The 13,437-nt window shown below is 37.1% G+C and overlaps 1 protein-coding gene across 7 annotated transcripts in view; it reads right to left on the reverse strand.

The window, feature by feature from the left end:
* Positions 1-13,437, reverse strand: part of LOC124151570 (neurabin-1-like) — a 116,089-nt gene that overhangs the window by 64,068 nt on the left and 38,584 nt on the right. For 6 of the 7 annotated variants that reach the window (XM_048381905.1, XM_048381908.1, XM_048381904.1 and 3 more), the window contains exon 2: positions 10,404-12,794. In XM_048381905.1, coding sequence (XP_048237862.1) covers positions 10,404-12,430 — 2,027 coding nt within the window. In that variant the 5' untranslated portion in view covers positions 12,431-12,794. Of the gene's footprint in view, positions 1-5,154; positions 5,235-10,403; positions 12,795-13,437 lie in introns of those variants that run through there. The other variant, XM_048381911.1, reaches the window with a different exon arrangement.

Genomic DNA, 13,437 nt, shown 5'->3' on the forward strand with positions numbered 1-13,437 from the left:
CCTTCTACAGAATATCTCACTTCCTCAAAAATAATTTAGCACAGATGAGATCTATCAAGATGGAAAATCTCAGTCAAGGTTGTCAGGCTGTGGAAGAATATAAGCAATATGTAACAACTCACCTTGCAAATTTATGAGTTCATCTTGTACCAAGTTCTTATCTAATAATCAGTGAAGCCTTCCTCATATATAACAGGTATCACTTTCAGATAACATTAATCTCTTGAAAGTTCAAGCAGTAGTTCGAGTTATTATATCTCTCAGTCATACTCATTTCCTCAGGATAATATAATCTAGGAATCCAAACTAAGTGCACTTGGTAAGAAAATTGGCAAACTATTGCTATTTTGTTCCAAACTGGGATGGGTTTTTTAAAATTCTTATCTTCTTAATTTCAGAGAAATTTTAGTAAAACATTAAAGCATCTTCTTTTCGATTGATCCTGTTATCTGTGAAATACAAGTCCGCTTGACCAACACCAGGTATAACTTCTTTAACATGAATTGGGTGGGGTACACAAAGTCAGTGATCCAGACTACCAATTGTTGGACTTCCGTATTTGTTGAAGCCTCGGTGGCTAAGTGGGTTAGGTTGTTGACTTTGTGTGCTGGCATTTAGTTTCCTTACTCTGAGAGTTTGGGTTCAAATCCCAGATAAGATTCCACCCCCAAAAGTACTAGAATTTGTACTTTACTTAGGAAGTGTAATCGCAAAAATAACATATGTTACAAGAATAAGGACATTTGCTGTCAACCTTGGGCCAAACGGCCTATGAGGAGGTCCAGATAAATCTCAGGTACTTGGTACAAAATACATGAATGTTATTTCTGCCTATGTAAAGCTTACATAGTATTCTGTTGACATTTTACATCAGATATGGAAATATATATATGTACATAGAAAAAGTATATGTTATGTGTCTTAAAAACATGCCCGTAATTCACATTTTAAGTTAGCAACACAATTTGAAAAATTACATTCCATTGATAACGGTTTATGGTACAAAAAGATTGCATGAGAAGGTTCAGTTAAACACCAAGTGATAATACTGCACATATGTTTCTGATCAAAAGGATAGCTCTCCATCTCAGACTCTGGCAGAGAAACAAATTTCACACATTCTTCAAACTTACAACATTTTTGTGTCTATTATATGTCCTCAGCACATTCCTGGAACATAATCCTAGTCTCGCATACTCATATACTGCCAGCATAATCACCTGAACCCTGGTGAGGTGAGTTAAACCTTAAGTCTTGCACATTAACCTTGCACACTTTGCACATATTTATCAGTGAGGTGTTTATTTTCAGCAGTGACAAGTTGCTTTCTCTCATTCAGGGACTTAGCTGTGACTGTCATAAAATCTATCATGTAGATTGTCACAGTTTGGGACAATACTATTCTATTACTAGCTAGAACTTGTATTTCTTAATAATTTACAGATGGCTAGTAAGCTGATCTCGACTAGAAGAGACTTCACTAGACTTCGGACTAGTGGTTAAAGTCACTGTTTTCAAAGGATGTAATCTGTAATGTTTGTGTCTACTTGACAGAACTCATCTGTTGGCAACATTTTTACAGGTTTTAATGTTAATACATACCGTATTCAACGTAATAAGCGCCCCGCTCTAGTAAGCGCCCACAGCGATATTTGCTAATAGTAATATATTGGCTCGTGAACAATCCCAATTAGCACCCCTTTCGATTGATCAATGTACACTTATTTATTCGTGTAAAATATGCACTCGTGTGTTATATGCACCCTTAATTAAGGGCAATTAACATCTGAGAATATATCTGTTGTGTACAATACGCACAGACTTTTCTTTTGTATCATTTCAGGCTGTCAGAATAAACCACGAAATTTATGATCTTTCAACTTTAGTTTTTTTTCACCAAAATCATATTCTAATAAGAGCCCCCTATTTCTAATTTTGGGAGCGCCCTGGGCGCTTATTACATCGAAAATGGTAGGCTATAATGAGAGAGCTTACTAAACAGATAGTGATTTTACTTGACTCGGATTCGGACTGGTGGCTAAGTCGCAGTACTGTGCAATATATTTTTCAACTTTGCACTTTCTTAATAATCCTAAAGCAACATTTCAGTAAGATATTAGTACCTTTAGCAAGTGATCATAAGCTCTGTAAGGGCTGTTAATATACCAATGGTTACATGTACACTTCAATTTAGGTGCCATATCTGTAAAATTAAAATAAACTGATCATTTTCAGAGAAAATAATTCTGCAGCACTCAATATTCAGAGCAGTTATAATTCCTATGCAATTCATTTTAGGAAAGGGTCTCATCCAAGGTATTTTTTTTTCACATCAGGACACTGCTGATTTCAGGAGAGTTTTAAATAGAATATATGTTGTTAGCATATACTCAGCTCGCCACAAGCATTGTTCCTGGATACAGCGTGCTGTGTTCATAATTGGCTTGCACATCAAACATTTGACTTTCTTATGGGTTCCTGTGGGTAAAGAAATATGCATGACAAAACTCCCCAACCCATCTACTCCCTCGGTTGGTACTTCGCGATTCCGCGTAACCCTGTCCGTTATCCCATCACATACCTTCACCTATCAGGTGTGCTGCTTCTTCTTGGCTTTCAGCTTTTACCACAGGTGAGAGCAAAAAAACGAGAGACAAAAAAACATTACCTTGCCAATTAGTGGGATGAGTGAAACACTACGTGGCCCATATGAGACTGTACATTCAAAATATCACTTCTCTTGCAGGTATGTTCCACATATAGGTGGTATTATTGTAACAGCCAATAATATTTATACAGAAAACATCATGAGACTATATGAGACAGTTGGGAGCTCATTACAGTTGGGGTGTGATTTTAACATATTCCACTCTTACGTATACCAGTTGGAAGGGACGAGTGGCCCAGTCGTCTATGGTGCTGCAAATGGTTGTGCTGAAACCTAACATGTGGTACCTGGTGAGACGGGGTGGAAATGTGAATACACAACCTAGCATGGCAGAGACAGCTTACTAAGGGTTGTGTACTCCCTAGGGAGCTGAGAATGAAAATTGAATGTACGCTTATTAGATGATCGGCTAAAAATTAGGAGAAAATTGTCACCATTCAAAGTAACATTTGTATGCGAGTACCCTCACATTTCTTATATATTTTTCTTATCGACACACTATGCATCCTTTAGCAAAGACCCTGTATCATAATATGGAAGCACAATGCATCCTTTAGCTGAGCCCTGTATCATAAAATTGAAGCAGAATGCATCCTTAAGCAAAGCCCTGTATCGTAATATTGAAGCAGAATGCATCCTTAAGCAAAGCCCTGTATCATTATACCGCCACTATTCCACAATATCAATGTTGACAGCTCCTATAATTGTAGCTGTGAGTAATTACCCTGGTGTTGATACATGTGCTAATTGAGCATTAGAAGGCAACTGTTACCATTAACCCATTTCCTATGATTACTGAAATTAAGGTTTCAGTTCCTAGCAATTATCTCCCATGTTGTAACAAGCAGCATGTGATACAGCCACCTGCTCCACAAGTGTCAAACAACTTCCTACAAACATGGAGCTAATTAAAATTTACATCTGACTCAAAAACTGCCTCTTTTCTACACCACTATTTGGACAGAAAACAAGATTATAAAATATTTGTTCCAGCTTTCAAAATGCTATAGAAAATGTTGCTTAATTATTTTGGATCGCTTGAAGACACAGATGCTATAAATATATGTAATTCATTGTGAACAAGTGACAGCACTTTATGGAGTCAAAAAGGTATCTAAATAAACACAAAGTGCTGTCAAAAGTTCTATTCAAGTCCAACGCATAGCAGATGAAGTACAAAGCGGACATTTCCCGCAAACAGCACTTTTAACTCTCCACACAAAACACACGTCCCAGTGAAAATCTCAACGTGCTTGCCGATTGATCAGCACTGTCTTATAAAGTGTATACCGAAATTGATAGAGAAAAAAGTTGTATTACTACTTCCGTGGTGATGTAGTCATCATATTAGTTGTTTCAATCAGAAGCTGTTACTGAGATTTAAAACCACTGATTGTCCAATCAGAATCGTATATTTTCCAAATTCATAGAATGATTGTTTATCTACCATTTAAACCCTTATCTTCCAAGATATACAAAAAATAAACTTCAAATTACTTCATACTGCTGTTTATCGGATTAGATCTTCACTTGAGTTAAGAATGCAATCTGTTGCCCAATTAAAGGAGTAGTTTATTGTGACGGCCTGGCACGCTTTGATTATGAGACTAATAGCTAGTTGGATCAAAAATCAATATGGCTCTCAGATCTGAACAAAGAACCCTCCACAATTTATAATCACAACCCTGTTGTCCCAATTGCAGTGTAACTAACACATGAATTCATTCAATGAGTTCACACAGTTTTTTTTTCTGCAAGTAGAATACCTTTGCTTAAATCACTTGTAAATGCAAGAATTTGGGACAAGATAGAATGAAGCCCCATCAAATTCATATTTACCCAAATTATGAATATTTATTATCTATGTTCCATATGAAATCATGCTTCTTCAAAGCAATTTCTAACATGGCAACACTGAAGTGTGTTTGTTCTTATGAATATTTACATAAAGAATTTTTTTGTCCCGATATATACTGGAACATCAAAATCTTACAAACATTATTATACTTCCTTGTGACACATACCACTCATTGTCAGCTACAACATACTGTTTGGGAGATTTCCTCTCCAAAACCTATCCCAATAAATATATATTTAGAAATTAAGTGAGATAATAGAGGTTTTATAAGACAGAATATTAATCTAAGGATGACCTAAATCTACGTTTCACATGAGTGTTATAACAATGGCCCCTTGAATTAAATTCTTAAGAAGGAATCTTCACTTTTTCTGCTGTACAATATTTTTCAAGACCCCTTTATACACATATATATCTTTTTTAATAAGGTAACAACAAGGACTCTTTGACATAAATACCTAATTTCAAACAGGTACAATCAATATTCAATGAAATAGTTATCTTCCTTATCAACTGTGAAGAGAGTGTTTATTTTAAATGTTGTAATATTTAATAGCATCATCAAGATTAAAGTCAATCTATCATAAGGTACAATGAGTATATAAAAATCCAGTGCGTATTTACTTACAATTTGGGCTGAAGACAGCCTTCATTAAGACTGACCTCAACAAGTCCAACAGCCAGCATCAATGACATCTGTCAGCACATCCTTCTAACACATGTAACTCTCAACACTTAATTGCACTTAATTGCATACAATATCCACTGCATATCCTGCACAATCCCAAAAGACAGGCTGTAGTCGTTGTATCACTCCATTGTCATGCCACTGTATAGTATGGCCAGAATGCTGCAACATGGCACAGCCAGAAACTGATTCCTACACAAAGCCTGTTATCACACACAGTGGCTAGAGTGTCGATAGCTCACGCCTGTGGAAATTGACCCATTGAAATCTACATGACAAAAGCTGGTGATAACCACTGGTTTCACACAAGGGATGCAGGAGGGAACAAAGCAACACAAGCTATGTGACACAGTTTCAATGTCTATCGATGATCTGATATTAGAAGAAGTTTCTCTTGCCCATTACACCCTAAACTTAAAGGATTAGCTATTTAATATTCTGATAGTCACCCAGTGTCAAGAAATAAATCTGAAATATTTATATTTTAAATCATAGTAACCCATGCTCTGATTTAAACAGAAACTGCCGTTGTCCATACACAGAAGTAGTGCAGCTATTTTAAGATAACCACTCGAGTCAAAACCTAATTCTTAAATAATTAAAAAAATAATTTTATGCTTTGATTAAACAAATTGTGTTTTTCCATATACACATTTGAGTTGGAAGAAAATAGTATATTTACTAATGGTAATCATTAAAGTGTTAAAAACAAATTTTTTAATTTTAATCAAGTTTATGAAAATACCACAAATATTAAACAAAATCAATGCTATCAGAAGTCATGTATAACATTGCTCAACTGTAGCTACTCATGAAACAAGGCCAACAACAAACCAATCCTTCAATTATATTCACACCCTATCCGAGTTACCGAAATCTAAAAAGATTTTACATCATGGGGATTGATGCAAAAAACTCTTTGAAATATTTAATCATTGGTTTCAAATTCTAAAATAAACTCATTACTCATGTTATTCTTCTGTTGTTTTATCTAAAGGCTTGCTGTTCCACTTTTTGAGCAGATTTCTCCAAACATGCTGAACAAAGGCAATATAATATTTTATTGGATCCGCTGTCAATATGACCCTTTTCAATGCAGGGTGTCAATCGCATAATCAATAATGCATTAAACTAGTTGAAACATGATATTCAATTCTACAGTGATTAAATATTTGCTAGCATTTACGCAGAAGCAGATTCTTTCAAAGAGTTATAATGGAAACATTTTTCCCCAAGCTGTATTTTTCTCTCAAGCTGAATGTTTTTGTTAAATAGAAATTAATTTTCTACTTTAAAAAGCCTTTACACATGCATGAGAGGAAAGATACAGTGTGTCGGGATATATTGTTAGATGCGGTGACTAAATTGTCATCCATATGTTCAGTGGTAGAAATTAACTGTTACATTTACAAGCACGATGTTTCACACACACCCCAATGACATGACAGCTGTTTAAATCAGGTGGCTTTAATCAACATGGTAATGTGTTTCTTATGGGCAGAAACAAATTGGTCTCCAAAACATGACTTGTCAACATGTCCCAAAATGATATGCACAGATGCATGAGCAGAGGCAGTTATCTCGGATTCCAAACTAAGTGCCCTTTGCAGGCAATTAGAAACAATTGGTATTTTGTTCAAAATGGGGATTTTCTTAAAGTTCTTCTATTCTAAATAGTTAAATTCAGAGCATGTTTACACTGTATTTGAACATTGTATTCAAAGTAATAATGTAAAAATAACCAGAACAGCAAAGTCCTCCTTTTTGGTCCAGCTTTCAGTGAAATACAAGTTACCTCTGCAAAGTCACAACACCGGTCATAATTATATAAACATGAATTGGGAATTTCTTAATTCCAACTTTTGAAACATTTGCTGCAGAATTGGGGCCAAGTTTCAACCTCTGATCAGGTCAACATAAATCCATGAGAACATAACTGTTCATAAGTGCCAGAGTTCCTCACAAGGGACATCAGGAATGTCATGTACCGTATTTGACGTAATAAGCGCCCAGGGCACTCTCAAAATTAGAAATAGGGGGCTCTTATCAGAATATTATTTTGTAGAAAAAAAAAGAGTTGAAAGATAAATTTTGTGTTTTATGCTGACAGCCTGAAATGTTTATATACGAGAGATATATTTCTCCAGAATTTAATTGCCAATAATTAAGGGTGCATACAACACATGAGTGCGTATTATACGCGAATAAATAAGTCTTGTGTACATTGATCAATTGGAAAGGGAGCTAATTGGGATTGTTCGTGAGCTAATATATTAGCAAATATCGCCGTGGGCGCTTATTAGAGCAGGGCACTTATTTCTTCGAAATACGGTATATGTACTCCACAATAAACATTTGATGACGACATCCTTTTGGGAGAGAAACGCTATAGTTGTTCAAGAGTTATGTCCCTTCACCAACCAACAGCCAACTGCCTGTGAAGGATGTGTACAAAACATATCTTACATTCCTTTTTTCCTTTTTTAAAGATGCCCTGCCTCTTAACCTTTTCATGAACCCTCCATTTACTCCTATGTGTAACATCTACACACCAGTCTGTGTGAACAGTGAACAGAACATCTAACCAGTTTACTGCCGGTAGACAGAATACCAGTTTACTCCTTTATCACAGCTGCCAAGAATTTCAGATTGGTCTGTATTTTAGGCCACTAAAAATAATTATTTTCCCAAATGTTCTATTTTTTCCAAATTGGTATTAACACAAAATAATGTCCTGCTAAAAATGTACAAAAATCATACAAGAGTTGTAATTTAAGATAAATGCCTTTTGTCACACACAAGAAAACCAATGAATGAATTAAGTCATCTAGTTCAAAAACATATCAGCGTAACTGATGTCTAACAGTTCATTGCTAACTTTAGATAACAGTATGTTTAGCAATTCTGTTACTTAAAACTGACATAACAGAAAATCAGAATTTGCTGAGAAGGCCCAGGCGTAAAAAGGATGAGCTCTGTGGTCAAGGGGAAATAACTCTTGCAACCTTATCTGTTCTCTTTGTAAGCTCTGCATGAGTCTCAAATAAGAATTCATGATTAGCACAGAACCGATTTACCATATTAATACAGTGTTCCCGCTGGCTTTGGAAAAATTTGAACTCTAAAAATTATCAGTCCCCGCTAATCTTTGTCAGTCCCAGCTTTCAACAAATAAAAAAACGTATGAAAATTACCGGGTTTTAATTCCTTCAACATCATGTTTAATACAATGATGTTATCTCTGAAGATCTTAGTTAGATCTACATGTCATTCATACAAAGTCCAGTCACGATTTGCTCTTTTTAAAAATATTTCGAGATTAAGTCGCTAAAAATAAAGTTAACCTCGAAGCAAGGCAAAATGTTATTTCCTTGCACTAAAATTGACAAGGGGAAACAAACCGACTTTGTTCCAAAAATATACTAATATGAATATCACCGATGTTTTGTTCAACAACAAAGATTTATAAGGTACTTTATTTGCCGGTCCACAGGAACTGGCAGTCACATGAATTACCGGTCCATGCCTAATCATACCGGTAAAAAACTGGAAATTACCGGTAAAAAACTGGAAATTACCGGTAAAAGGGAACACTGTTAATATCACTTGTATCATAAGTATCATACTTGATGACTCTTCATACCTGTTCATGTTTGGATATTATTTAATGATAAATTGAAATGACCACTGTCTACACCTCTTCACAGACTGACACAGTGCTTAGAAATGTGTGATGTCATCTTTTGCTTGAGGAGGTTCTTATACTTGTATAATGATCTCTGTTGATCTTTATTGCCTGGTTCAGCTATGCTCAACGAAGTCCACATAACCGCTGATGGCTTTTTTATAATCTTTAAAACATTGTGTGCCATTACATCTATAAAATGATGTCATAAAAATATTTATTGTCTTTTAATTATTTTAATAGCTTGGCACCCCTTGTTATTATGAAACATTGTTGCGTTTGCAAATTTCACGAAGTGTTGTTCGAGTCCATTTCTGTATATCAGGACAAAGCAACCAATATTTGCTTTTGCTTGATATTTGACATGTTTTCTCAATTATTCTGATAGTTATTTGTCTGTTTCTGAGTTGAAAGTTGCAACTAATACAGCATTTGGCGCACCACACATTAAACACATCACTGAAAATGAATATTTGTAAACTAATAATTTATAGCTTTATGTGCGTAAACAATGCAATGGCTCTGAAACTATTAATCTGTGCAAACACATCATTAAATTTATGATGAACCATTTCAGGCTAGTAAACTAAAGCCTGGGCTAGTTCGGGCAAAAGACTTTGGCAAAGACTGTAGATGACTATAAACATTTCCTTCTTCCAGGTTTCTGTTTCATAAAACATCATATCAGCCTAAAACCACAGTTAAGTCAAAATTGTAAAAACCGATGTAAGGTAATTATGGCGAAATAACGATTTCAAAAAAGTCTTCGTAGTGCTGGTTGCATGACAAGAAAATTAAAGAAAATAATTTAAGCATGCATGGATATAAACAAAAAAATTCATCTGGAAAGTAAAAATACATATTATTTGAAACAACAAACAAAATAAAATCATGGAAAATGTAAGAGTACAATAAAAACATTCTAAATGAAATTTTTAATATATATTAAGAAAATATATATTTCGAAAATGCCTCATACTTGTCACAAGGCCTTAAAAATCAAAAGCCTTAAACTTTAAACATGCTACTGAAAAACATGTTAAATAATTAAACATTGAGGGGTCACAGTGTAGAAATACCATAGCAGAAACATCAAGTACCTCCACTGCTGGACTAGGTATTTCATATTTATGGACTGAAGTTATTAGAATTAATTTTTTTACCTACCAACCTCAACTATGTCAAAAATCTGCGAGTGAGCGAGTGAGTTTATGGTTTACGTCACATCGGCAATATTTCAGCCAAATCGTGACGATAAAAAATCTGTAACCCCCCAATAAAAGAAAAAAGGCGGGCCTCATGTTCTAACTGCTCTGTAGTCAGCAGTATAAGAAATTGGAGGGAAGGGGATTGTGTCCCTGAAGTTTGCTGCCATATATTATCTGAATCTGGGCACCCCCAAATCTTTCACTCTTGACATTAGGGTTATAACATTGACACTTCACCATCTCATCAACACAGAATCAAACACAAAATCGTGACTGATAATAAATGCTGAACCTACGTTTGGTTGACATAGATGTGGTCCTCCGGGGAAACAAACTCTACTTCTCCAATCGCTTCATCAAGGTCATCTGTACTGTCACTTCGTCGGTCCCAGTCCGGGGTCGGCAGATGCTGCTCAACTGATGACGATACAGTAGAAGTAGTTGACTGGACAATAGTCTCTACATTCTCTGCCATAAAATCCTCAGGTGATTTAGGCTTTGGTGCCGGTGGAGGTGGAATAATAGGCCTCTTTGAGTTCAGGGTAGCATTTGGGGGCTTGTCAGGGGGTGGAGGAGCTGACCGTCTTGGAATGGGGGTGGGCCGAGAGGATGAGGATATTGATGAGGAGGATCTGGTGAGCTCAGGCTCACTGTCATTTAGAGATGATCCTGAATTGGACAGATGTACAAAAGCATTACTAATAACAGCTTCAGGCACAGAACTAGAGCTACCATCACCTGTATTTTCATCAGGTGATGAAGTCCGGTCTCTACTACTGTCCTCGTTTAAAGATGATGAACGGACTCGAACCTCACGAACATCTTCTTGTTGTTTATCAACATCCCACGATTGCCTCTTCCCACGTGAAAAGTCATCCCGTCTTTGATTTAGATCCCATGATCTTCTTTTCCCCGATGGTTCATCATCTCGGTTTTGGAGATAGGAGTCGGCCTTTTCTATGGCTTTCTGAATATCTTCTTTACTTAGCCGATTACTTTTTGACACACTGTCCTCTTTCTTGGCCCGCATCATGACCGCAGGAGCTTCTGAATCATTTTGTTCATTAGCACTGGAATGTGAATTTGAAAGACTTGAGTCCTGTTTGTATGATTCTGCCTTACAGGATGACTGTGCAGCATTATCAGAAACATCACTGCCATGTTTAGATCTGAAGTGGGAACGACTTGGTCGAGTCCAACCAGTGACACTTGTTCTTTCGGGATCGCTGTTGGAGCGATCTTTACGTTCCTCTCTGTCTTCTAGCCAGCTTTTCTTCTTGTCATTCTCTCCATTGAGCTGAGACGTTCTGTCTCTATCTGGAATGTTTGCATTGTCCCTGGTTTCATATCTCTTGAGCCATAAAGCACCGCGCGTTGACGATGAATACGATGGTGGAGGTTTATGATACGACTGTGACACTGTGGAAGACACTTGTGCATCTGTGATGTCAGGCTGAAAACTAGGGCCTGAATTCGAACTCCCATGAATTGATGATAAGCTATCACTGTCTCTGAGGGAATCACCTTTTAACATTTCTAAGGAACCACACAATTTTTGTTTGCTTATACTGTTGTCCAAGTTAAGGATCTTTGAATCAAGTTCAGTGGTACTTGATGATGATGATGAAGTTCGACCTATTGGGTCGTAATCGAACGACTTTCTCGGTTCTGGGCTGAGAGGTTTGTGTCGTTCTGGGCTCATGGTTTTGTGTCTTTCTGGGCTAGATGGCGATGTACTGACAGGTGACAGAGCAGGTGGTGTGTGAGAACGGCCAAGACGATTCGGTGACGGTCGTCGAATCCGAATATTACGTTCACGTTCTTGTGCAATTTTATTTTCCTGCTCCATACGAGCAAACATATTTCTTGTGTAGTTAAATCGCTGTACATGATTGGTTGCTTCTAGGAGGTTATCTGAGGGAGATATTTCTGCAGATTTTGAGGTTGGCGATATAACATCCGATACCCGCTTTCGTTTGATCTCGGGTGATTTATCCAAATCGGCAATAGGCGTAGGTTTGGTGTCCCGCTGCCAAGAGTTGCTCGTTGACGACGGAGCACTGTGAGGCTTTGTCAGTTTGATCTCAGGTTTTGAAGATGCTTTGTCCCCTGACATACTAGCTTGAAACATTTCTTTCATCTTGCTGACTTTGGAACGAAATCCACGTAATTGGTGACCACCTTCCTCAAATTCAATTTTTGATAGATCTTCTGGAGGCTGATTTTCAATATTTTCACATTTCAAACTCCCACTTCTTGTACGACTCGCCTCCAAAACGTCCTTCCTGTCTGATGACGACGTGACAGCACCTGTAGCGGCCATGTTTAATCACATAATGCTGATGACATCATTTCAAAGGAATGACGGTAATACTAAACTAGTGATTTCCTAACAAGTGTTCAAGTGGACAGAAACATTAAAACACAATGATTGGGTGCCATTTGATAACAATTGCTTCAGTGTAAAAGGTCCATTCCATACAACTTTACATAGTGGGGTATTCACAGACACAGTGTGGAGGTTCCAATCACTCGCAGGCAAGGTCACATGGTGGAGTTGAGCATGTCAGTTGATTGTCTTTCTCGGAGGTGGTTATCGGTTTTCTCAGAGGAGTGGACACTGATGTACTGCCCCATCATGTCAGAGCGGCCATAGACGAGTCAGTGTCAGACTTTCTTGTAGGGGCCTGCAACAAACAAAACTTTGTAAGTTTTTGCAATAATGTAAAAGTGAGTGAGTGAGTGGGGTTTTACGCTGCTTTTAGCAATATTCCAGCAATATCACGGCGGGGGACACCAGAAATGGGCTTCACACATTGTACCCATGTCGGGAATCGAACCCGGGTCTTCGGCGTGACAAGCAAACGCTTTAACCACTAGGCTACCCGAATGCCCCAATAATGTAAATAAGTTCTAATGAGTGAGCGAGTGAATATAGTTTTACAGCCCTTTTAGCAATATCTGAGCCATATCCCAGCCATATCACCCGAAATGGGCTTCACAGACTGTTCCCACGTGGGGAATCAAACCCGGGTCTTCGGTTTGAAAGGCTGACGCTTTAACCATTAATCTTCCCCGAGAACGGAATTACGATTGCCTGAAGGAACAAGGCTAGTGGAAATTACCTCAGGCTAAGAAAATAATAATTCTACTAGTCCGTAAGCTTTAAGTTTCTTGACATACTGTAAATTATCTATCATCCTTTCAATTCCTCACTAGATATTTTGCACATTTCAAACCTTTCTTGTAATGAATATTGTACTTAATTTCACTAAGTCCATATATTCTGACTGTTTCTTAATACTTTTATGTCTTTATGGTACATTAGAG

Source organism: Haliotis rufescens, unplaced genomic scaffold, assembly GCF_023055435.1.
Source record: "Haliotis rufescens isolate VD_foot unplaced genomic scaffold, xgHalRufe1.0.p SCAF_4, whole genome shotgun sequence".
NCBI classification, from domain to species: Eukaryota; Metazoa; Mollusca; class Gastropoda; order Lepetellida; family Haliotidae; genus Haliotis; species Haliotis rufescens.